The sequence below is a fragment of the Arabidopsis thaliana genome, chromosome 5 (assembly GCF_000001735.4).
Source record: "Arabidopsis thaliana chromosome 5, partial sequence".
Taxonomy (NCBI): Eukaryota; Viridiplantae; Streptophyta; class Magnoliopsida; order Brassicales; family Brassicaceae; genus Arabidopsis; species Arabidopsis thaliana.
Window position 1 is genome coordinate 15,170,742 of NC_003076.8, and position 25,632 is coordinate 15,196,373.

General features: G+C 34.0%; 7 protein-coding genes and 2 pseudogenes across 10 annotated transcripts; 6 read left to right on the forward strand and 3 right to left on the reverse strand.

The window, feature by feature from the left end:
• Window positions 1-401: 401 nt before the first annotated feature.
• AT5G38030 (MATE efflux family protein) lies at window positions 402-4,825 on the reverse strand. Its single transcript, NM_123162.4, has 8 exons — window positions 4,262-4,825; window positions 3,299-3,840; window positions 3,110-3,196; window positions 1,697-1,753; window positions 1,369-1,607; window positions 1,088-1,206; window positions 905-991; window positions 402-810 (listed from the first exon to the last, which is right to left on the reverse strand). Exons 1-8 carry the CDS (start codon window positions 4,559-4,561, stop codon window positions 745-747), a joined length of 1,497 nt encoding a protein of 498 aa, NP_198619.1. The 5' UTR covers window positions 4,562-4,825; the 3' UTR covers window positions 402-744.
• Window positions 4,826-5,489: 664 nt separating this feature from the next.
• Window positions 5,490-9,955, forward strand: AT5G38035 (annotated as a pseudogene; the record flags this gene model as incomplete). The annotated part of the gene is made up of 1 exon: window positions 5,490-9,955.
• A 2,960-nt stretch (window positions 9,956-12,915) lies between these two features.
• On the forward strand, window positions 12,916-13,596 carry AT5G38037 (annotated as a pseudogene; the record flags this gene model as incomplete). Its single annotated transcript has 1 exon — window positions 12,916-13,596.
• Window positions 13,597-14,205: 609 nt separating this feature from the next.
• On the forward strand, window positions 14,206-16,113 carry AT5G38040 (UDP-Glycosyltransferase superfamily protein). Its single transcript, NM_123164.2, has 2 exons — window positions 14,206-14,816; window positions 14,899-16,113. Exons 1-2 carry the CDS (start codon window positions 14,336-14,338, stop codon window positions 15,765-15,767), a joined length of 1,350 nt encoding a protein of 449 aa, NP_198620.1. The 5' UTR covers window positions 14,206-14,335; the 3' UTR covers window positions 15,768-16,113.
• A 632-nt stretch (window positions 16,114-16,745) lies between these two features.
• On the forward strand, window positions 16,746-18,549 carry AT5G38050 (RNA polymerase II transcription elongation factor). The gene is made up of 3 exons (NM_123165.3): window positions 16,746-16,974; window positions 17,085-17,386; window positions 17,479-18,549. The coding sequence occupies exons 1-3, from the start codon at window positions 16,851-16,853 to the stop codon at window positions 17,896-17,898; spliced, it is 846 nt and encodes a 281-aa protein (NP_198621.1). The 5' UTR covers window positions 16,746-16,850; the 3' UTR covers window positions 17,899-18,549.
• A 78-nt stretch (window positions 18,550-18,627) lies between these two features.
• Window positions 18,628-19,391, forward strand: AT5G38060 (carboxypeptidase). Of its 2 annotated transcripts, none has more exons than NM_123166.3 (2): window positions 18,628-18,998; window positions 19,069-19,391. In NM_123166.3, exons 1-2 carry the CDS (start codon window positions 18,749-18,751, stop codon window positions 19,221-19,223), a joined length of 405 nt encoding a protein of 134 aa, NP_198622.1. In that variant the 5' UTR covers window positions 18,628-18,748; the 3' UTR covers window positions 19,224-19,391. The 2 variants fall into 2 exon arrangements, with proteins under 2 accessions (NP_198622.1, NP_001119328.1); NM_001125856.1 differs by having other exon boundaries at window positions 18,703-18,998; window positions 19,105-19,391.
• Window positions 19,392-19,401: 10 nt separating this feature from the next.
• On the forward strand, window positions 19,402-20,948 carry AT5G38070 (RING/FYVE/PHD zinc finger superfamily protein). Its single transcript, NM_123167.5, has 7 exons — window positions 19,402-19,743; window positions 19,827-19,898; window positions 19,979-20,046; window positions 20,143-20,278; window positions 20,366-20,446; window positions 20,531-20,620; window positions 20,746-20,948. Exons 1-7 carry the CDS (start codon window positions 19,513-19,515, stop codon window positions 20,845-20,847), a joined length of 780 nt encoding a protein of 259 aa, NP_198623.1. The 5' UTR covers window positions 19,402-19,512; the 3' UTR covers window positions 20,848-20,948.
• A 25-nt stretch (window positions 20,949-20,973) lies between these two features.
• AT5G38080 (uncharacterized protein) lies at window positions 20,974-21,904 on the reverse strand (the record flags this gene model as incomplete). The annotated part of the gene is made up of 3 exons (NM_123168.1): window positions 20,974-21,270; window positions 21,616-21,712; window positions 21,825-21,904. 3 exons carry the CDS (start codon window positions 21,902-21,904, stop codon window positions 20,974-20,976), a joined length of 474 nt encoding a protein of 157 aa, NP_198624.1.
• Window positions 21,905-22,724: 820 nt separating this feature from the next.
• Window positions 22,725-23,348, reverse strand: AT5G38090 (uncharacterized protein; the record flags this gene model as incomplete). Its single annotated transcript, NM_123169.1, has 3 exons — window positions 22,725-22,960; window positions 23,048-23,172; window positions 23,269-23,348. The coding sequence occupies 3 exons, from the start codon at window positions 23,346-23,348 to the stop codon at window positions 22,725-22,727; spliced, it is 441 nt and encodes a 146-aa protein (NP_198625.1).
• Window positions 23,349-25,632: the final 2,284 nt, after the last annotated feature.

A 25,632-nucleotide genomic window follows, 5' to 3' on the forward strand; every position in this document is an offset into this window, starting at 1 on the left:
ATTAGCACATTAAACTATAATTAATTTCATATTGCAAATAAAAGAAAAATTCAAATCTTAAATTCAAACCTCTATTTCATAAAGCTGAATGGTTGTATAGAATGTAATAAATTTTTAGAGTCTTTCCTTACAAAATATTTTTATATTGAATATAGAATATATATTTTTTAGTTATACAAGACTGACTCAAGAGAATTATTTTTATTAGTTTTGTTTTTAATACTAAAAATAAACAAGAAAATATTTTAAATATATTTTTGTTGTTAAATACTTGATTCCGATGAACGATGTATCATAATAATTAAAATGTCATGATATTGATTATATATTATCATATAGTTGATACATGTGAACATATGATTTTTGTTGGTAAATACTTGATTTTGATGAACGGTGTATCATAATAAAATGGCATGATATTGATTATATATCATCATTTAGAAAAGAAAGTATAAGTAGTATTTTACTCCTTGTAGAAAATAGAAAGCCAAAATAACCAAAAATGAAACAAATTTAAGTCGTAAGAAAGAGGGACCAGTCGATCTCTTTGTATCTTTTCTCTCCATTTCTCGACCGAACAAGTCCATAAGTGTCAAGCTCAAGCATATCATCTCAAAACCTGGACAAGACTCATGGTACAACCAAAAAGACACAAAAACAAACTTTGATGCAACAAAGATTCGACATGAATACAAATCACGAGATTAATAAAACACAAACTATATCACTTCTTATAATGTCTTTTTAGTTTAAGAGTTGATCTGATACTTCTCCTCCCCACTCTCTTATCCTACCCTCAGCCATTGCAGCCTACACAAGAATATGTATCAGTAACAATAGGACATATTGAAGAATCGAGTTTAGACATCACATCATTGCCTTTTATATTATATTATTGACTCACCTCTGTGTCCCAATTTGTTCTACAGATCATCCATGTTAAGACTATTGTCTGAACCACGGTTCCTGTCAACATTCCGCACCAGATTCCCTAACACATCAAAGATTTTCGCATTATTGGTGTTTTCATTCTTGTTTTTTTCTTTTTTTTTACTTGAAAAAGAAGATTCAAGCTTTCATTAATTACCATTACACCAAAGTTAAGCTTGTAGCCTAGTAACAGACCAAATGGGATTCCAAACACGTAATAACATACTATGTTAACGTATGCCACAACTGCTTGCCATCCAGCTCCCACAGCCACCCCTGTGTTTATTATCATTTTCATCAGATTCACTAAGCTAGCTTCTTATATAACCAAATAAAGTCTTCATATCAAATACTATTTTTTATCCAAAGACCAACCATGATTGTATGAAAACAAATTGAACTAGATTTGTTTCTGTGAGATAAATAGTTTGAGGGTACCTGATAAGACAGGTTGGACATTGTTGATGACAATAGAGACTGCGAGTATTGGTGTAAGATCTTTAACAACAATGATAACTTCTTCGTCTCCCACAAATAACGATGGATATTTATCTCTAAAGATGAGTAGAGCAATTGATATAGCAAGTCCGATCACTGTAGATGTTATCACTGCCACTAGTAGTGAGAATTTTGCGGTTCTTGGATGTTTTGCTCCTAATTCATTAGACACTCTCACACTGTACCATTTTGAGATTATGCCAAAGAGAGGTTTATATTATATTAATCATAGTTATGCCAAAGAGAGGTTTTAAAACAAAAGTTTTACCTTACGGCTGCGTTCATCCCAATAGCAATCATTGCAGTCCATCCCAAAATGTTCATGCTTCATTTTTAATATCGTTACAAGACCAAAACAAAATAATTAGAGGCAATGGCTATACGATTAATCATAGGAGAAACGTTTTTTTTTTCAATACTAACTTTTTGCCAGCGGCTTTTTTCAATCAAAACTTCGACCTCCTGCTTTTCTCATCCCGGACCAAATCAAAATTCAAATTGTAAACCTTACCATTATGAAAATTAGCTGATTTCAACATATCTCTATACTGTTCAAGCTTTCCACTTGGTTCTTCAGAAGAGCATTAATAGATCCCCAATCACAAGACTATTCAATATCTTCTACTCTACATTTTGCGGACTTAGCAACCGTTAACGCCTAAGTATTCAATATCTTCTACTCTACATTTTACGGACTTAGCAACCATTTAGAGATATTGTCGAAATCGGCTAATTTTCATATAGGTCAGGTTTGTAATTTGAAAAAAAATTAGTTCGGGTTGAGAAAAGCAGTAGTTTGGAATTTGGGTTATAAAAAAAATTACCAACTAGGCAACTCATAATTCTTCATTTTCCAAACCAAACTTAAAAACATTAGAGGCAGTGGCTATGATCATTGATTAATCAGAGTACTTTCAGGGGATACCAAATATAAATTTTAATTACAAAGAATTTACTATGATTAATATAGGTGTATAGTGGAGTCAACAATGAAAAATGTACCAACTAAGCAAACAACTACAAATTCTTTTGACATTTGTATACATTAATAATTTAGAATGATATTATTGAACCAAGCTCAAGTGACCCTTTTCTACCGTAGTAGGTTTTTCGCCCATGATTAGAGGCATAAATTCAACGATAATCTTTACTTTTTGAAATTTATTAATTGTTACTAAGATACAATATTACTTTTAAAGTTTATATGTGCTTCCATGAATAACTAATGTTGAACAAGCTGTAGATACATTCAAAACAGTCGATTTTTAATATGGTCCGTTTGGGTTGAGTGTATATATATATGTATAACTACTACATGACTAAAAATAAAATGTAGCAAAAAAAAAATGAAACGAATAATAATAAAACAAAGAATCAAAATATTAATTAATGCAGCAAATTATTTTGATAGATATTATCATATTAATGCAGCAAAAACTGACTAGCTACCAGCTAGGGTTTCACTGCTCAAGAACCAACGAATAACATAAGTCAACTACGCATGAGTCACGACAAATTACACTAGTGCTAATTCCTAGAGATTTTTTTTTTTCTTTCTGATAAATAGATCCTAGAGATTCTTGATGAGAATTTTCTAAAATATAGAAACTGAACAAATCAAACAACAAATCTTATAAACATTATTAATTTGAAAAAAAAAATACTAATAGACTAGAATTACCAGATGGAGAGAGCAGCTACGGAGATCTCAGCATTCTTCAAATATCCAGCAAATAATATGACTGCCATAAGATACCATACCTCCAAACTTCCAAAGTAAAAATAAACAATAATATGATAAAAAGTTAACCAAATTGAACAATGATAATAACATTAACGATAGAGTCGTATGGGTGTGGTTGTGACCAACCAGAGCATAACAGCAGAAGCCAAAGATAATCTGACGAAACTCCACAAATTATGAAAAGCTTCCCATGAGAATCCAGACCAAGCTTCACCGCATGTACCACTAAATATGTACACAAGCTGCGCCACGACAATGAACCACCACGAGGCGTTGAGCACGACGGCTAGACCCGCCGTGCCCCACTGGAGCCCCTCAATGACAAACCACGTGAGGAGCACGTGTAGAACAAGTGCAACCGCTGATATCGCAGCCATCACCATGATTTTGCTTTGTGATTGCAAGAACTTAGCCGTTGGGTAATTAACAGCGTAAGCAAAGATCTGAGGGATCATGTAGATGGAAAATATTCCCGTGGCGCTAGAGATCGCCGGCGTTTGACCGATGAACGCGAGGATTGGAGCGGCGAAGATGTAAAGAAGCGAGAGAATAACCGCGGTCACGTTTAGTATCACCCATGATCGTTGCAAGTAAACGCCAAGCATTGACAATTTCCCTGCTCCAAACGCTTGTCCACATAGCGTTTCTAACGCGCTTCCCATTCCAAGCTAATTAATGGTCACATTCACAATTATTATTACAACTCAAAAAAAAAAAGTTTCTTAGAATATCTTACTTATAAATATGGTTTATATGGTAATAAAAACTATTATAATCTTACTACAAATTGAAAAATCGCACAAGATTTCGTTCTTTTTTTTTGGCGTTTGTGCTTACATTTTTTTTGTTTGTGTTATACATTTACTATCATATTTATTTTTGATCTTTTAAATATCTTTTTTTGCAACATTTTGATTTATATTATTGAAAATGATATTTTAGAACTAGCTCAAAACATTTTGAATGGTTTAAAAAAAAAAAACATTTTGAATGATTTAGAGGTATATCTCCCAAACTAATAGTATTAAATTCAGCACATTTGAATGATAAACGCAAACCAAAAAGGTCAACAAGGGGATATTAATTTACCATGACACCAAATGAGAATCCAGCGATGACCGAGTTTTCAACGGAGACCGCTGCGAGAGCGATGGTGCTGATGTGTCCGGCGAAGACCTGAGTAGCAGCGCCGAGAGAATATTGGGTTATAGACATGAAAATGGCTGGCCCTGCCAAGTACCATAGCTTTTTGACCTCCACGTTGAACTCCTTGACGAAGCCACCAACGGTGGTGATCGGAGGAATATCTTCCACGGATGAGAAAGGAAGAGCAGGTGGTTCTTCCGCCGCAGATAGAAGGGTCTCCGTAAGAATTTTGTCTTCTTCCATATCCACGAGATAGAGACAAAGATGGAAAGATTAAAGCATGTAAAAGACTAAAGACCAAAGAGTGAGCATCTTGGGATTAGTCATACATGAATTATATAGAAAATAATTTCTGTTTAATAAGTTAATTTCCTAATGTTAAGAAATATTGATGTGTTGATAAAATTGATGCAGCGCAAGTAAGGTTTAAAATTGGTGGTTCAGTTTAAAATTTTAATACGAACACGTCATTGGGTTTAATCGTACACGACAAGTATGGACTTTTCATCGTTTTTTTTTTTTGAATGTAGGTTTTACTTTTGGTTTATTCTTTCTTTTATATTCATGAAACAAAAATCTTAAGACTAGGCCCAAACCAAACCTAAACCTTGACTGAACGCTTTTAACATTTTTAGTTAAAACTTAAAACATAAACAACGAATATAGACTGTGAGAGTTTGTCTTCGAGTTTCATGAATGAGAAGAGAAGGCAAGAGAAGACTCTCAAAGAATCAGAAGGTTTGATTCAAAGTTAGAAAACTTCAGGCCCATACGCAAGAAGCCCATCTCGTACAAGTCGTTGAAGAGGAAGCACGCCTGCAGCATTGTTTCCTTTAAAAGGTCTGTGTCGTTTTGTTCTTTGTAGAAGTGTTCGAACAAAACATGAAAAACAGGGGACAAAGAATCAAAGATGCAGAGAGTAGATGAGATGGAATGGCGTGTTTGGTTGAATGTAGTTAATGAGTTGTGTATGTACAAGCTCTAGTAAGAGCCAACTGTATATAAGGACTGATTCTAGTGGATTCCGGGACAATAAGTTTCCCGGCGTGAGTAGGGTTTCACACTGAGACCCGAACACGTAAAACTCTCTCTTGCACTTTACTTTCTCTGCAATTTCTCAGTTTCTACTCTGCTTCAAGTCTTTCTTTCTAAGTTTCTTCACACGAGTGTAATGGAGAGAAAGAGAGGGGTTTATGGTGATAAAGGTCGCTACTTTAACACCCAAAATCTCCACAAAATGGTATCAGAGCTCCAGGTTAAGGAGGAAACCTCTCAAGAACCTAGATTCGAAAGATTCGACGGGAGAGGAGATTACACACTGTGGAAAAGAAAGCTTCTTGCTCAGCTTGAAGTTATGGGTATCTCAGATGCTCTAAAGGAGAAAGAAGAAAAGAAGGAAGCTGTTGAGACAGAAAGGGTGAAGGTCGTGTCTTCAAGCTCAGAAAGAAGAAGAGAAGAACACAAGAAAGACCATTCACGAGAAGAGAAGGAGAACAAGGCCAGATCTGTTATCATACTTAGTGTTGCAGACAATATCCTAAGAAGAATCAGAACAGAGGAGACTGCTGCAGGTATGATAAGTGTTCTAGATAAACTCTACTTGTCTGATCCACTATCAAGTCGTATATCTCTTAAAAGGAAGCTCTTTGAGTTTAAGATGAGTGAAAACAAGGCTGTAGAAGAGAATATAGAAGATTTCTTCAGGATAGTTGAAGATCTAGAAAAGTTAGATGTTTATGTGTCTGATGAAGACAAAGCATTCATGTTGCTTTTGTCTCTCCCTAGAAAGCTTGAACAGCTTAAGTACTCTTTAGATTATTGCGAGGAACCCTTAACTTTGGGTAGAGTAATGACTGCAATATACAAGAAAGAGCTTGAGGTTGCTCAAATAGAAAGACAAACAGAGGAAGAAGAGAAGCGTTTGTCTTTAAGGGAAAGAGAAAGGTCAGATTACAGAGAAGAACAAGCTAAGGGAAAAGAGAAGGTCAGATCTGAGGCAAGAGAAAAGAAAGGTCCATGTTGGAGATGTGGACAAAAGGGACATGTCAAGACAGAGTGCTTCCAAGAGAAAAAGAACAAGTCAAGGAAGAAGTCAGTTAGATATGAAGAATCATCAGCGCAAAGTATTGTTTCTGGTGGGTCTGTGTTCATGGTTTCAGAAGCTGCTGCTCGAGCAAGTAAAGGAAGCTCTGAAGAATGGATTTGTGACACAGGTTGTACTTCTCATATGAGCTCAAGAAAAGAATGGTTTGAGGACTTGGTATTTTCTGAATCTGGAAATGTGTCAATGGCAAATGACACTACTTTACAGGTTAAAGGGATTGGAAGTGTGAGGATCTTGAATGACGATGGAACAACAGTCTTGTTGACTAACGTCATGTATATTCCGGGCATGTCAAAGAATCTCATATCCTTAGGGACACTTGAGAACAAGGGATGCTGGTTTAAATCCAAGAATGGGATTTTAAAGGTCATAAAGGGATGCATAACATTGATGAAGGCTGAAAAAGTTGGTACACTTTACATGCTAAAGGGTAAAGCAGTAACAGCGAGACGAAGAGCTGTACAAGGACCAAAAGAGGAGACTAAGATGGAGCATATCAAGCCTGCTCACATGAGTCAAACGAGTCTCGAGATTCCGGTCAAGAAAGGGTGTATCAGAAAACAGAAAATCGGTGAAGTGAAAGTCTGTGAAGACAGGGCACAGAAAGAAGTAAAAAGAATCAAGTTTGATTCTGAAAAGATTGTCACTGAAATGAAGCCTAAGATTGTGCATTCAAAGATATGGAGTTTCGCATCTACTCCGAGAAAAATCAAAGAAGGATTGAGAATAAAAGGCATCACTGCAAAAGAAACAGGGAAATCGGTTTGTGACACTATTCTGTTAAAGTCATGTACAGGAGGTGTTGATATTGCAGTGAATCTCAAGAAAAGTTTATTCTCATCAAGTTTTGAAGTCTCAAGAGATAAAGAGACAAGTTCTGCATCAAACTGCAGGAAATTGGTCATAAGTCAAGATGAGAAATTTCAGAGAGACATCATTTGTGAATGTTGTCAAGAACATGAATGTGAAAGGCGAAAGTGTGTCTCAGAAAAGGGAATTTTCAGTCTACATGACAAGAATGAGTTAGTCTACAACGAATCTGTTATTCAAGGTGGAGCAAGCTCAAGTGAAAATTCACAGCAACATTCAAGTTTGAATTCTCATCAAGTCATGGCAACGTTCATGAGATCAAGAAAAGAAGAAATGGCAAAAGATGGGACATATCATCACTCAACAAGTCATCAAGTGAGTATGAAACGTTCTGGAGTTACAGTATATGCACCATCAAGCCAAAGGAAGCCAAGTCCAAGAGAAAGAAATATTATTTCTGTCGGATGTTATGATGGAGAAATCTTTTTCAAGATCTTGTTGCCTGAAGATAAAGAGGACTGCTTCATAAGGAAAAATGCAGAGTTTCTAGAAGGTTATTTGATCAAAGTGTTGAATCTTAAGTTTCAGGATTTAGAGGATCAAAGAAGAAAATCTGTGAGAGTAAGTCTGAAATCTCTACAAGATTATGAAACCAGTAGCTTTCAAGTTCAAGGTGGAGCTTATTCAGCAAAAGGCAGTTTCATAAGTGAAGGACAAGAGTCTTTAAATACGTCGTTGCAAGGTAGAGATGCAGCATCAGAAACCAGTGAAGAAGAAACGGATCTGCAGGGTTATCTATTGACAAGAATTAATGTCAAAAGAGAAGTTCAGCCAAGTAAGAAAGATGAAGAAACAAAGTTAGTTGGATCAGTTCAGTTTATCATTGAAGATGCAGGAAAAACAGAACCAACTAGCTTTGAGGAGGAAAAGAGAGATCCAAGCTGGTCAAAAGTTGAAGAAATCCAGTTTTTGCATAATAGGGATACATGGGATCTGGCTGATAAACTCATGAATCAAGAGGCAAGTATATGCAAAGGGATCTACAAGAAGAAACCAGAATTTTCTGGAATTGGAAAACCAAGTTTTAAAGTCAACTTGAGGGTTAAAGGTCACTCAAAAGAAAAAGTGGTTCTGAAGCTAATGGAGATGAAGCAAAAGACAGATTTCTTACATGAAAATTCTGAGAAGAACATTCGGATGCTTCAACCTGCAGTTTATGAAGAAAAATCAAGAAAAGAGAAAGCATTTCTCTTGGAGAATTTTCTGTATGGTTTGAAGAATTTACCAAGATCACAGAATCAGAGAAATGACACACTCTTGATTCAAGATGGTTATATGAGAAGCAAGTACGTTTTGTGGGTATACTTCAAGGTGTCAAAGATGGAGATACATCAAAACAGAGGATTTGAAAGTCCAAGGCTGTCTCAGGAAGCTTATGTGATAAAGGTAATAAGGTTGTTCAAGGAAGATCAATGTGAGTTCGTTTTTACTTCATCGGAAACTCTATTTGAGTTCCAAGCACTCGAAGAAGAAAAACAAGGAGATCAAGCGGATTATATGAAGTTAATATCATGCTTAAGTGATGTTGATAGTGTGGTAGTCGCCATCATTGGCACAAGAGTTAATATTGCTTGGTTTAGAGGAGTGGTGTTTCGTTCTAAGAAAGAACATTGGAAGTCAATGTTACGGAGGATGCGAGGCATTAAAGGAACCACGGAATCAGTTCAAGTTCACCGGAAACAAGAAGATTTTGAGCTTACAAGAGTTAATGACTCAAAAGTTGCAGTTGGTGCTGATCAAAAACGAGTTTTGACGTGTCGGAGTTTCACGACTGCAGGCAGCTCAATAAGCTGCAAATATATGTTTCAAGAAGTAGATTTTGTGTCTACAAAGAAGGGTGAACGCAACAGATGGACTGGGGCTTATAAGCGAGTTGTTTGGGTGAGAGACTTTAAGGATTTGATAGAATCAAGTCTGGTTTTCAAGAAACAAGAAGAGTCTATGTTAAGAGGATGCTACAGCTCAAAGTTTGCAGCAGGATCAGTTTTAAAGGTAAACTTTCAACAATGTGTGTTCAGTTTTGCAGGAAACACATTAAGGAGAGAATCTGGTCTGCTGAAAGTGGGTGTTTCATCTACAACAGAGGCTGAAAAGAGGGTCCAGGAAATGGACATACAAGAGACAGTTTTGTCAAGAGAATTGCTTGACATGGACACAGGAGGGCTGAAGAAAACTACCAAGTTGGGTATGTTGTCTAGTGCAGCCGGTGTTGTCACCAAAGGGTTAACAAGGAGCATGTTCCAAGATGGCGGGCCGATGCTCAGGTTTACCAAGAACTGACCAAGGTCAGGGTCCGGGGAAGGAATCCAAGAACTAGAATCATCAACTCAAAGACAAGGTGGAGTTTTGTGAGAGTTTGTCTTCGAGTTTCATGAATGAGAAGAGAAGGCAAGAGAAGACTCTCAAGGAAATCAGAAGGTTTGATTCAAAGTTAGAAAACTTCAGGCCCATACGCAAGAAGCCCATCTCCTACAAGTCGTTGAAGAGGAAGCATGCCTGCAGCATTGTTTCCTTTAAAAGGTCTGTGTCGTTTTGTCCTTTGTAGAAGTGTTCGAACAAAACAGGAAAAACAGGGGACAAAGAATCAAAGATGCAGAGAGTAGATGAGATGGAATGGCGTGTTTGGTTGAATGTAGTTAATGAGTTGTGTATGTACAAGCTCTAGTAAGAGCCAACTGTATATAAGGACTGATTCTAGTGGATTCCGGGACAATAAGTTTCCCGGCGTGAGTAGGGTTTCACACTGAGACCCGAACACGTAAAACTCTCTCTTGCACTTTACTTTCTCTGCAATTTCTCAGTTTCTACTCTGCTTCAAGTCTTTCTTTCTAAGTTTCTTCACACGAGTGTAATGGAGAGAAAGAGAGGGGTTTATGGTGATAAAGGTCGCTACTTTAACACCCAAAATCTCCACATAGACTGTATAAACTACAAGGTTCATTGAATCATTAAAACTACAAAGAAAAATATATTTATTACGTGCTATGGATCATGTCCAAACCCTGGGACACGTGTGAGCGTTTTAATAGTATAGTTAGTCCACTAGATAGCAGACAATTTATTATTGAGGAATACCATACACTCTACAAATTTACTAATTGTATGAATTAGTAAATCCCTAGTTGTGTAAATTTACTAATGGCTAATGCTAATTTTAAAAATATGTATAGTGTGTACGGTTTATAAAACTTTTTTAGTTATTTTTAGAAGTTTGTGAAGTGTGTGTTATAATTATCCATAAAACTTGTTTTAGTATTATTTTTGAAAATTTGTAAAATGTATGCTATAATGGTCCATAAAATTTGTTTTAGTACTATTTTAGGGAATTTCTCATAACAACTATTTTACCCTCATCTATTGTTTTTTTTTAGAATACCAAGAAGTTTATGTCTCTCAGAGATTCACACCAAACTAAATTTGGAAACAAAAACTGTTTTTTAATTTTGTTAAGATTTTCTTAAATAGTTAATTAGTAAAAACAAATTCAAAAGTGAGAAATGGAATTTAATTAAAAGAATATTTTATTTAAAATCTATATTCAATGTATAACTCTCAAAATCTTATTATATAAAGTATGGTTTTCAAAATTAGTAATTCACATGATCATTACACTTGTCAAATCTATTGACTTAAGATTTGGCCATATGTCCAATAAAGTTTTCCTTTTTAATAATTTAAAAAAGTAGTAATAAGAAAATTATAAATTTAAACAGTTTTAAAATATAAAAAGATAATTATTAAGAAATCATACCTATATTTCCATAGGAGATTTAGCTATGTAGCAAACAAAAAATTTGTTTAACAATTAAAAATTGTAAAAAATAATTATAAATAGAAACAGTTCTAAAAAGGAATATATATATATATATATATATATATTTTCATAAAAATAGACTTTACAACTAACTGTACTATTCTCATAATTCTCACCAAACAAACTATTTTTTTAGAAACACCACCATTGCTTTAAGTTCATTATATTGGCAAAGCTTTTCTTTTTTTTTGTCACAAATTATTTTTAGGATAATATTAGTAACTAACCTTTGACTCAAAAATAATTATAAAAAAATACTCATGACTCTAAAGACTTTTGAAACTAACCTTTTTCCGATATGTGAAAATTCAAAATGCCCCTAAAACAAAAAACAAATATACAATCTCATATTGTAATTTGGAGAAAATACATGAAATAAATACTAATAACACAAAATCTAAAAACAAAGAAAATCATTAATGAAAGTTTGACGACGAAAGAGACATCCAAAAATATCATTTAGAAAAATATTATGTCATACTAAAAGAAACATGAATAGCATATGATTAATATGGTAGTGATGATGGTGGTGGTTGATGGTTACACATGTGGTGATAGGTTGATTTTTAAAAAATTGAATCACATAAAAATTACATTCATTTATCATATGTACTCGATGTCGTAGGATATAAAGAAGGTGAAGAAATAAGAGCAGTTGAAGAAAGAAGAGAAGAGACTGATTGTTTATTATTTAATTTTTAATATTGACTAAGATATGATTTGATATGATATACATATTACTTTGATATGAAAATTTAGCAGTTTCTATTAAGATGAAATGTGTAAAATTAAAGTTTTAGTTTCTTATGATAAATAGACAGTTAAATTGTATTGTGAAATGAAATGGGTAAGATTAAAATTTTGTTTTACAAAACAGATACTAATAAAAAATATGTTTGATTTACTATTTAAAATTCAAATAGCATCTATAAGACAGAGTATGTAGAATTAAAATATAGTTTATTATAGTGAAATAGATAGTGATAGTGTGTAGGAAAATAGACTGTTTAAAATTACAATTTGATTTTAAACAAATTTTTTTAAATATTATGAAAAGTGTATATATTACTATTTCAAATTCATAGATAAAAAATTTATATTTATTTTTCTTAAATAAATAATAGTAAAAAAAATTAAAGTGAGAAGATGGAATTTAATAAAAATAATATTTTATTTAAAATCTTTATTCAATGTATAACGTTTGCAAAAAAATAATATAAATAATCAGTCTTATATCTATATTAGAAAATAATCAGACGATAAATTTGTATATTTTGGTACAGTAAAAATAAGTGTATAGAAATAATGAACTAACTAAAATTTCTATTTATCAAGAAAAGTAATACATAAATCTTAATATTATATATAAATATATATATATATATATATATATATATATATATATAGAGGTGTCAAAATGGGTAACCCAACTCAACTCAACTCATAATCAAATGAGTTTAACAAAATGGGTTGGGTCAACCCATAACTCATTTAATTTGATGGTTTGAGTTGTTAAATGGGTTAACCCATTTAAGTAATAATTTAATTAATTATTATTATAAAACAATAATAAATAATTATCATTATTAATAATTATTAATTCATTATCATTACGGATTTACGTTTTTGGCGGGAAAATTACGGGTTACATTGTTGGCGGGAAAATCACGGGTTTACGTTTTTGGCGGGAAAATCACGGGTTTTCGTTTTTGGCGGGAAAATCACGGGTTTACGTTTTTGGCGGGAAAATCACGGATTTTCGTTTTTGGCGGGAAAATCACGGGTTTTCGTTTTTGGCGGAAAAATTACATGTTTTTCGTTTTTGGCGGAAAAATCACGGGTTTTCGTTTTTGGCGGAAAAATCACGGGTTTTCGTTTTTGGCGGGAAAATCACGGGTTTTCGTTTTTGGCGGAAAAATCATGGGTTTTCGTGTTTGGCGGGAAAATCACGGGTTTACGTTTTTAGTGGGAAAATCACGGGTTTACGTTTTTGGCGAGAAAATCACGGGTTTTCGTTTTTGGCGGGAAAATCACGGGTTTACGTTTTTGGCGGGAAAATCACGGATTTTTCGTTTTGGCGGGAAAATCACGGATTTTCGTTTTTGGCGGGAAAATCACGGGTTTTCGTTTTTGGCGGGAAAATCACATGTTTTTCGTTTTTGGCGGAAAAATCACGGGTTTTCGTTTTTGGCGGGAAAATCACTGGTTTTCGTTTTTAGCGGGAAAATCACGGGTTTACGTTTTTGGCGGGAAAATTACGGGTTTTCACTTTTGGCGGAAAAATCATGGGTTTTCGTTTTTGGCGGGAAAATCACGGGTTTACGTTTTTTGCGGAAAAATCACGGATTTATGTTTTTGGCGAGAAAATCACGGGTTTCTGTTTTTTGGTGGAAAAATTACGAGTTTACTTTTTCTCAATTCATCGTTTGTATATTTAAGAAATTTGGAAAAATATTGATTTTACTAGATTGGTTTAGATGTGTTGGTTAAACTTAAATTAGCATTGGTTTATAGATTTTAGTTGGTTTAATTCAATTTTACAAAACTTGATGGATTAATTGGGTAAACCATTGAAACCATTAACCATTACAATCCAACTCATTTTACTCATCAAACCAATTGACCCAATAACTCATTTGACCCATCAACTCATTTGAGTCAAAATTTTCAATTCATTAGGGTTCATGGGTTGAGTTGAGTTGACCCATGAATTTTGACCCATTTTGACACCCCTATATATATATATATATATATATACTGTACATAATATTAATATCTAAAAGTGTGTTAACAAAAAAATATATCTAAAAGTATAGAAATAATTTCTAAAATAAAAAAACGTTAGTCGGAATCAGATTGTAAAAACGTTACAGTTTTGGAGCAACGATGATTGAGTAATCACTAATCACATTTTTTTCAATACTAGTGAAGTAATCGTGTGTTTTGGTATATGGCAAAATAAGACAAATTCAAAGACTAATGGGCCAATTATATGTATTTACTCGTTTAACTCGAATGGCCTGTTTGGAGCCCAATCAACCAAAGGAGAGACGATTCGAAACTTTTAAACGATGAATTTGTAATCAAACACGAACCCTAATATTTTGGGGGATTTTTGTTTTCTGTCAATTTGTTCATCATGATTCAAAAGCTTTTCAATTTGGTCATGGATTAGAAATAGTGTCAATGGGTAATTGGAAAATTCGATCTTTTAGGCTAATTTTGGGAAATGGAGGAGAAGCTCTCGAGGAGAAGAAGAGTAGTGTTGGTTCCAGTTCCAGCTCAAGGACATATAACTCCAATGATACAACTTGCAAAAGCACTTCACTCAAAAGGCTTCTCTATTACAGTTGTTCAAACCAAGTTCAACTACTTAAACCCTTCAAATGATTTGTCTGATTTTCAGTTTGTAACCATCCCAGAGAACTTACCAGTGTCTGATCTTAAGAATCTAGGACCAGGACGGTTTCTGATTAAGCTAGCTAATGAGTGTTATGTTAGCTTTAAGGATTTGTTAGGTCAGTTGTTGGTTAATGAAGAAGAAGAGATCGCTTGTGTTATCTACGACGAGTTCATGTACTTTGTTGAAGTAGCAGTTAAAGAGTTTAAGCTTCGTAATGTTATTTTAAGTACTACAAGTGCAACGGCTTTTGTTTGTCGCTTTGTTATGTGTGAACTCTATGCTAAAGATGGTTTGGCTCAACTTAAAGGTATATATAATTTCTACTATCGTTTTAAAACGCCAATTCATGTGTTTTGCGTTTAAAAAGGATTGGTTTTGTACTTTTGCAGAAGGCGGTGAGCGAGAAGTGGAGTTAGTACCGGAGTTGTATCCTATACGGTACAAAGATTTACCAAGTTCGGTATTTGCATCTGTAGAATCTTCAGTGGAGTTGTTTAAGAATACATGTTATAAAGGGACAGCTTCCTCTGTGATAATCAACACAGTGAGGTGTCTAGAGATGTCATCTTTGGAGTGGCTTCAACAAGAACTTGAAATCCCGGTGTATTCTATAGGCCCGCTTCATATGGTGGTGTCAGCTCCTCCTACGAGTCTTTTAGAAGAGAACGAGAGCTGTATAGAATGGTTGAACAAACAAAAGCCGAGCTCGGTGATATACATAAGCTTGGGAAGTTTTACTTTGATGGAAACTAAAGAAATGTTGGAGATGGCTTATGGGTTTGTTAGTAGTAACCAACACTTCTTGTGGGTGATTCGACCGGGATCTATATGTGGTTCTGAAATCTCTGAGGAAGAGTTGTTGAAGAAGATGGTAATTACGGATCGAGGTTACATTGTGAAATGGGCGCCGCAAAAACAAGTGCTTGCACATTCTGCGGTTGGAGCGTTCTGGAGTCATTGTGGATGGAACTCGACTTTAGAAAGTCTTGGTGAAGGAGTTCCATTGATATGTAGGCCTTTTACTACTGATCAAAAGGGGAATGCAAGGTACTTGGAGTGTGTGTGGAAAGTAGGAATTCAAGTGGAGGGTGAGCTAGAGAGAGGCGCAATCGAGAGAGCTGTGAAGAGGTTAATGGTGGATGAAGAAGGAGAAGAGATGAAGAGAAGAGCTCTAAGTTTAAAAGAGAAACTCAAAGCCTCTGTTTTAGCTCAAGGTTCTTCACATAAATCACTAGATGACTTCATCAAGACTCTGTGAAATCATGAATTATCAAGTAGCAGTGAAAGCAGAAACAGCGGTAGTGAAGGTAGAACTGCTAGCGAGAGTGGAAGCCGAGCTAGTTACTAGGTCAGCTATGTATATATGTATATGTATTTTCTAGTGAACGAAATAGGGAATGTGGAATCAGTGTCTTAGCTTTAGGAGTTCAGCAATTTGCCTTTAGGGCATGTAAATAAATCTTGTGTTGTTCTGTTCTTTTGAAGGTCACACCATTTCTGTCAAACTAGGTACTTCTTGAAATCCTGTTTCGTGTGCGTAATGTTATAGAAGCAGAAAATAATGCACATTTTTTCTCAATCATAACTAAGATAGATATCGCCGGGCTGATACAAATGGCACATTTTGAGCGTACTTTTGGTTTTGGGATTCTTATCTCTAACACAATCTGCGAAAAACTTGAACTACAATCAGTTCTCCTGAAAAACAGCGATCGTCTTATAAACCGCGACGGGCGTCTTTGTGATTGGCACGGACGTGATTGCGGAGATCCTTGGATAGGCAGGTATAATTGCAGCCACGCATTGGGCAAGAACATTGTACGAAAGGACACTGCTTCTCATGGCTAGAGAGCTTTGTGTATGAGATATTCTTTTTACACCCGTAGTTGGCGTTTGGACATGACACTCTAGCGGCTTCAATGACTTTCTCCATGGCTCTGCAACGAAATTCGTACCTAACCGGTTTTTGACAGGATGGGCAAATGTTCTTAATTTTTTTCCAGCACGGAGTACAAGCTAGGTGACCATTAATACACTGTAGAAATTTAAGAACCAGTGTTATTATCACAAACAAGCTAGGTGACCATTAACTTTTCTTTTTTTATCACTCTTCTTGAGCAACAACAACTCAAATAGACCAATTATATATTGTTCTAACCTCAATTGGGCCCATTATATATTTTTAACCTCGGAATGGGCCGTTTATAGTATAGATCCACTAAGCCCACGTCAAAGAATCGAACACAAACACGAACCCTAACATTTGGGGATTTTTCGATTTGAGCACCACGATTCACTAATTTCGTTCTTGTTTCCATTTTGAAAATTTGATGAAGAAGAAATGGACAATCACAATGAAGAACCAAAAATCGCACCAGAACCTAATCGTTGGTACAACATTACGTTAGGACCAACACTACTCAACAACAATCACTCATACTCTCCCAAATTCTGCACTTTACGATGTAAGTAACAATTCTCTTAATGGTATTTGTTTGTTTTCGAGATTCAAATGAGAAATTCGAAAAATTTCTGGAAATGTTTTTGTTTGGTTTATGTTGAATTTTGCTTGCAGATGAGTTTAAACCTGCTTCAATTGACAGTACTAAACCAGGATTGTTACATAAGAGTAAAGACAATAAGGTTACGTTGGAGTTTCAAAACAATCAACTTAATAAACCAAAAGTTAGATTTGATGGTGTTAGTGAGGATTACAATGACAGAGATAAAGATGCAATCCTCTTCTTTGATGGCGAAAATTTCCGATTGGAGAAGCTTCACCGCTCTGTTAAGCGTTTAAAATGCTTACGTGTGCCTGATGAATCTGCTTCAGCTAGTAGAGTAGTAACAAAGATTGTTCCTCCAGTTGAAAAACCGGTATGAAGTTTTTTTTCGATCTTTGCTTAGTTATCGAAACGGGTTTTCGAGAAGTGTTGCCGACCTTTGTGTTTGTTTCTTTGTTGTTGCAGGTTAAGATGGCACATATTGACATTAACAACCCTGTAGACTTTGAGGAGGATGTGAACATTGAAGATGACAATGAAGAAGAAACTTTATCGAGAAAGGAGTTTCAAACGGGTGGCCTTGACATTGACATTAACCTTCCGCATCCTGCTGAAATGGAAGATGATGAGATAGCAGTTGTAGACATTAATGATGACGAATCTTACAAAGGTCTTAACGCGGCAGAAGCACTCAGAGCGCAAGTAAATGCAGAAGCGAGAGAGGAGTCTCGAAAGAGTTCGAGTTCAGGTAGCGGGAGAGAAAGTGAGAGTAGTGAAAGTGGAGTTGAGAGTAGTGGTAGCGGTAGTAGTAGTACCAGTGAAAGCAGAAAAAGCGGTAGTGAAGGTGGAACCGCTAGCGAGAGCGGAAGCCGAGATAGTCTCTAGGTCAGCAGTCAGCTATGTATGTATATTATAGTGTTTGTCATTTTCATGTTAAATCTTCTTGTCTTGTCAATAACATAGGGAGATATAGTAAAACAGTCTACAAAAGTTAACTACCTCATTCTGGTTTGGGCGGTTTACATGATATCTTTGGGAGCAAAGGCTACATTGATCTCACAGGCCACGGTTGCATCAGCTAAGGTCAATCATCGTCCAAGGAGACATCGGACATATAATAACCAGATTGAAGATGTAGAGGATTATATGATAAGCATTAAGCACATATAATTAAAAGTTTTGTTAGCATTGCTCACCGTGTAAAGACTGGAACAGGGTTTGTGGTTGGCACGGACGTGATTGTAGAGATCATCAAGTGAGCTGGTATAGTTGCAGTCACGCATTGGGCATGAATAATGTGCAAAAAGACACAGATCCTCATGCTTAGAGAGATTTGCGTATGAGATAGTCTCTTTACACCCGTAATTGGCATTTGGACATGGCACTATAGCTGCTTCAATGACTTTCTCCATGGCTCTGCAACGAATTTCTTTCCCAACCCATTTTTGACAGGACGGGCAAATGTTCTTAATTTTATTCCTGCACGGAGTACAAGCTAGATGACCATTAATACACTATAGGAAGTTGAAGAACCAGTGTTATTATCACAACCGGTTGCTTAGAGTATATGATTATTCTAGTATAAATGGATTATAGCAATAGTTACACTCACAGAAAAAAAAAGTTCTGAATTTAAAATGCTAAAACGGCACCGTTTAGTAAAAAAATAAAATTATTTCTTGTTTTCATAACTTGTCTGCTTCCATCATCTCTCCCATTTTATCGGAGCACGACGATGTCTCAAGCTTTACTAAATTTTCAGCTTTCTTCTTCTTCTTTCTCAATCCCCAAAACCCTAATTCACTCTCACTCTCTCAAAACCTTGAAAACCCCGAAACTAAACTCACGACAATTCTTCTCACAATGCACAGCTTCTTCTTCCGATGGACCCAAAACCTTAAGAACTTGCAAAAACTGCAAAACCCAATTCGATCCTCTCCTCAATAACCCACGCGCTTGTAGATTCCACACTGCTCATTTCGGAGGTAAAATTTGAAAAATCCCCTCTCTGATTTCGGAATTAGGTTTTTGAATTTTGGGGTTCTTTTGTTTTAGGTGAGACAAAGAGGAAATTTGAGAGTGTATATACAGGTGGAACAATGGATACACCAAATTCTGGAAAAGTGTTACAATATTGGCATTGTTGTGGTTCTGAAGATCCTTTTGATTCTGGTTGTACTGCTTCTCCTCATACAACATATGATGATTGATTGAAGAAGAAGAAAGGAAAAGAATTTTGTGTGTAAAAGTTACCTTTATGTATTCTTTTCTTGCAGATAATCTTTTTGTACAAACAACAATTTTGTGATATGAGATTCTTGTTTTGTTTTGTCCAAACTTGTAACTTTGCTTCTCAAGTTTCCGTTAGTTGTTGCTTCATGTTATGTCTCTTCTTTGTTTATTGTTCATATTCTGATATTGTTGTTGCTGGTTGATTTTTCTGACATTTGGTTTCTAACTTTCTATATATCATTGGAGTTTTTCTTGGCGAGAGTTAGGATGGGAGATCATTTAGTGTTGGTGGTTGATCGGTTATCAAGCGATTCTGGTCTTGGGACGGTTAACCGAGCAGACCCGAAAGCTGACTCGGTTAACGAAGATGGTGTATCTGAATCTATATCTGCAGGAGCTGATTTATGTGAGAGCAAATTTGTACAGTGTAGGATTTGTCATGATGAAGATGAAGATACCAACATGGATACGCCTTGTTCTTGTTCTGGAACATTAAAGGTTCTGTCTTTAGGTTGCTGTTGTTTTCCACAAACAGTATCATTTCTGATTTTTGATTCATATTGTCATCAACTTTTTTGCAGTTTGCACATCATAATTGCGTCCAGAGATGGTGCAATGAGAAAGGTGATACGGTATGCGAAATTTGTCGTCAGGTATAAATTCTATAGCACAATGTAATCATATAGTCTCTGTTTTGATGAAATTGTCTCACCAAACCTTGTTCAAATTGCAGCAATATAAACCTGGTTACACAGCTCCACGACAATTGTTTCACTACACAGGCATTTCTATGAACTTCGGGTACTTTTGTTCGTCTTGCTTTGGTATCCTCCTTTCTTCCTCTGCACAATGTAGAAATCTTACTGAGAATCATTATCTTTGTTGGAAACATCCCAGTAGTGATTGGGGAATCGAGGGACTAGATCTTCGTAATCCTTATTTCCTAACCTGGGGGGATGCGGATGATGATCATGATCTTTACTCATTTCATAGCCCCACAAGCTTGATTTGTTGCCGTCTAATTGCCTTGCTAGTATGTTTCTTCTCTCTGTGTTCTTGAGAACATGTATATCGAAAATTCTGCTTTGAACACAATGATTTGTTCATCTTTCGTGTGCAGTTCGTCCTTCTGCTCTTCCTGCGCCATTCTCTTCCAGTTTTACTAGGTGGAGTCGATGATTTCTCGATAACTTTGCTCATGGTAAGCTCGATAAGCAAATGCACAAACATACATATATCCTCTCTTTTCCTGATTTAGAGAAAGAATTTTGTTGTTCTTTTGCAGTTACCATTAGTGAGAACATTAGGCATCTTGTTGATTGCTTATGTATTTTTCAAGTCATTCATTGTTATACAACGTTGCAGGCAAGAGAGGGTGAGAAACAATATTCTTTGAATTCTAAAATATGATCTTGTCTTTGATATTGAAACTTAAAACATGTTTCGGGTTATGTGAAGCTATATAACTTGTTCCTTTATGCTCTATTTGTTCAAAATTAGGATACTAGACTCTCTGGTTTCTCGTCTGACGAAGAAACTGCACCGCCTCGGATATTGATGGCATTGCCGGAAAGACCCGAGCTTCATGTTCCTGTAAATTAAGAATCAACATTCAATATCTCTTCTCCTTATATATGTTGTTTGATTTGTATATCATATACACACATAACTAACCCACATAATAAACGTTGGTATTCCAATTTAAAAGGCAAAAGGGATAAAAGAGTCCTAAAATTCACATCTTAGAAATGGAGATCCTTGAACAATAACAACCGAGGATTGTGGTCGATTCACATGCTTCCACCAGTCTCGTAACTCTTGCACTTTGTTGCATAGGCCTTTCCATTGATACGGACAACTTGGTGCAATCATGACGGCTACGAAACCTAGCAAACAAGGGAGACCGAAGTATAGAGCCAAGTGAGGAGAAACCGAATAGAGGAGGTGGACGAAAATACAAAAGCCGAACGTGTGACAGATGCGTCCCACGAAGTAAGCTTTAGATGCTAAGACATTCTCGATTGCCTTAAACCAAAATATGCAGCTAAATAAGTTTAGATTTTACTATTAAACGAGGTTAAATATCAGTTCGTAATGCTTGCATTCCTTCCCATAGAGACAGTCCAATCATGGAAGTTAGATACCATTGGCCTACATGTAGACCAACGAGTAGAGCCAAGTAGGGAGAAATACAATAGAGGAGTTCTAGGAAGAAAATAAAGCCTATGTTGTGACTGATGCGTCCGAAGATGTAGGCGAGTTCACATAATGTCACATCCCTGATTGCGCCAACCCAACAAACGCAACTTAATAGGCGAAAGGCAAGAACATACCGGAAATTATCAAAATCGTTGAATAATCTTTCCTTACGTGATTTTCGTGGTTTCTGATAGACAAGATTGCTTCAATGTTGATGATTATCATGACGAAGTTCATCGCAAAGTTGTATTGTAGGTTCTTGTTCATACTGCAACCAATATAATTTAAGAGGATCAGATTCAGTTTAATCCATCTTATGTTACGTAACATAACATAGTAATGGGAAAAAAGTAAGAAAAATCATTGATCTAGAGTCTCACCACCAATCACGGAGAAGGCTAGGAGATTCATCGACCATAGTAGAAAGAGGCTTTGTAGCAGCAACATTAGTATTAGTCATGGCTTCTTAGATAATTGATTGGTTGCTAAAGATGCGCAAGATATAAACTTGATTATGAGGCTTTGCTCCGTAGTTAAACCCTAATGCCTAGAGATATATAGGTCTCTGGACCTCTGGTTAACCTAATCCAGTTTCATGCCTGAGATGTTTATTTAGTTAATCTAACATATCTTCTTATACTAAATTTGTTTTGTTGTGTATATCTATTCCAAAAAAATAACCATTTTCTTTTAGAATTAGGAATATATTGTATAACTTTCTTAAGATAATCTTATCATACAATTTTTAATTTAGAATTTGTAACTAACTCTATACGTTTCTTAAGAAATCTATCATATAAATAATAATAATAACAAATTGACAATCATTTTCCTTTCAGCTTTAGTAGAAATTAAACAAAAGTTTTTTCTTTTAGTAAACTTTTCTTTTGAAACAAAGATGGTATACTATTCTTGATGATAATCTTCTTTTACATTTTTATTTTAAGGCTTAGTAATTAATTGTACAATTTTGAAATATACTAATTTTATAAATAGTAATAATAATCATTTTCCCCCTAAACTTATATTAATCTTCTAATATATACTTTTTTTTTCTTTTTCATTTTCTTTTTAGATAAGCAGAGAATAAATAAGATATGTCTCACTAGTTAACAAGTCAGTTGGGATTTTCTCTAAGAATTTATCTTTTTAATTAATATTTAATAATAAAAAATTCCCAAAAGATTATAGGAGATAAAAAGAGAAACACCATTAAAAAAAGGAGATAAAAAGAGTTAAACCATATCTGTAACTCTGACATATGCGTTCCACTAAATATTTCAAGTACGATTCTTTTGATCAACAGCAACTGATTGTGGTTGATTCACAAACTTCCACCAGTCTCGTAGTTCGCATAGAAGCAGCCCAGTGATGGTACTGGTAGCTATGTACCATAGCCAATAAGGTAGACAAAAGTGTAGAACGACGAATAGAGCCAAGCGGGTAGAGATACAATAGAGGAGATGAAGGAAAATAACAAAGCCAATATTGTTACAGATGCGTCCCATGACGTAGGCTCCCTCACATAATGACAAATCTGTGATTCCCAAAATCCAAAAAATGCAACTCAATATGCCAAAAATGAAATAAAGAGGAATGAAACCAATCCAAGATTCAGCAACTTCGTTAAATGGAATCTTGGTGAATTTCATATACAAGATTGCTGCAATGTTGAGGATTATAATGGAGCTGTTCATCGCAATGTCATATCGTACGTTCGTCTTCATCCTGCAACCAACAATTAAAACAGTTTACATATGTTATGTTTCGTTATAATATTGTCATGTAAGAAAAAAAGGAAAAATCAATGATATGGAGTCTCACCACCATACACGGAGGGGGCTAGGAGATTCATGGACGATTGTTGCAGTAGGCTTATTAGCAGACACATTAGTATTAGTCATGGCTTCTTCAATAATTTATTGGATGCTAAAGATGCGCAAGAAAACTTTATAATGTGGGTTTGCTCCATTGTTAAACCCTATTGCCTATATATATAAGTCTCTGGATATCTGTATTGTATGTTAACCTAATCCAATTTGTTAATATATTCTAAAAGAAAAAGGATTATTCTTATAGAAGGAGTTTATTTTATAATTCTATTAAGATAATCTCATTATACGAATTTTATTTTATATTAGTAATAAATACTATAATTGTTTAAATTAACGATATTAATTGTATTAGTCATGGCTTCAGATAGAATAAAATTTTACTCGGTAGCCGAGAAAGATAGAGTTGATGTTTTACGACTGCAATATTTGTGTAGTTGATCCACCAAAACATGCAAATTTGTTTAGCCAAATGCGATGTAGGGAAAATATATCTCTAAGTTAAATGTTATAAGCTTTGATAAATTGAAACCATAATTTTTATATATAATTAATTTAAGATTATATAACAATTGTTATTATTTATATGTGATGTAATGACCACAATAATAGCTATACTTTAGGTAACCTTTAAAAAATGAAACCAAAAAATTAGGAATCATGTATATATAAAAGTAAGGTTTCACTCTTTCCTTATTGGTCCACTTGGCAATATAAGTTTTTTTTTTAAAATTCTTAATAAATAATAAAAATTGAACACACAGTTTAATATAAAACTGAAATCATAAAAATATGTATCAATTATATTTTTCCACTCTACTTTATTCAACACACAATAAATTAAAAATTAACTCCCACAATTTATTTCCATTCTCATATTTCATATTGTTTTGTTTACTTTTAAGTTTTTTTCTTTGTTGTTGTTATGAGTTTAAAAATATTATTGTAAAAGCTTAATTCTAAACTTTAATTTTAGATTATGAACCTTACATTGTTATTTTGTTTAAATAATTTTTTTGAATTTATATATATTAAAATAAGTTTAGTTCTTTTAAAAAAATCATTATTGTGTATATCATATTACATAAATTTGTTGTTTATAATGAATAATTTGTAAAGCTCTCAAAAAAATATTTGGAATTACTTTCAATTAAAGAGAGCAAATTAATTTTATTTTAAATATAAATTTCAATTTCATTATGGAATATGGCTAGCTTGAAATAAGTGTTGTTTTGTTGATTTTGAACTCACTACATTTTTTTTTCTTTTGTTCTAATTTATATGAATTATGTGGTGTAAATAATAATTATTAATAAATATAAAATTAAATTTCAATTAGCATGTCAATATGAGATCATCACATTTTTACTTTCAAAATAAATAATATATACTGAAGAAATTTCTACACATTTTTAGCATGTCAAGCACACCACTATACATTAACCGTTTACCCAAAAGTAACTGTAACTACACTCCCAATCTAGAGAAAAATATAGAAAAAATGTTTGTCTCATATTTTGTAAAAAGATACATTTTATTTAATCTTGATAAAATATATAATTAAACCTAAATTTAAAATATAATTAAGGATACAATGTATATAGATAAAAGACCGCACATGATGGCTTCTCATATACTCTCATATAAAAAATCTTAAAATTTAAGAAAAGATAAACTTGGAAAACATAAATATTAAATCATTTCAATTTGTGACTCATATTAAAGAATCTAATTTTTTTGCATCAATATAATAAAGTCTTTTATAATGTATTATTTGGTCCTAAATTGTTTTTTAATGTGTATATAACATAGATTATTGTAATTTGTATTATAGGGCCTTTCAATAATTTTGACTTATAGGTTTTAAAACAATTATTGAAAAGGTCATTAAATAAATGATAGAAAAAATTAAACAACCTAAATTTTAAATATAATTAAGGATATAGTGTCTATATAGATAAAAGACTGTACATGATGACTTCTCAAATACTCTTATATAAAAAAAATTAAAATTTAATATGTCACTCATATAAAAGAATTTAGAAACCAATTATAGGTTTAACAACAATGATTGGAAAGGTCATTAAATGTAAGTAATGATAAAAAAACAATTAAACAATTTCCTAATATGTGTGAACTAATGTTGATCATGTTTTCTTCAGAAACTAAGAATTGAGCTTCCTTATACTAAAAATCAGAAAAAAAAATAAGTTTTGTTTTACAGAGCATATAAGTCAACAAAATTTGGTAACTATTTATAGCGATATTGGGTAAATGAATGATAATTTTGATTTAAAATTTTTAAAATATAAATAAAAGGTATATATAATTTGAATTTAATTTAATTAACAAAGAT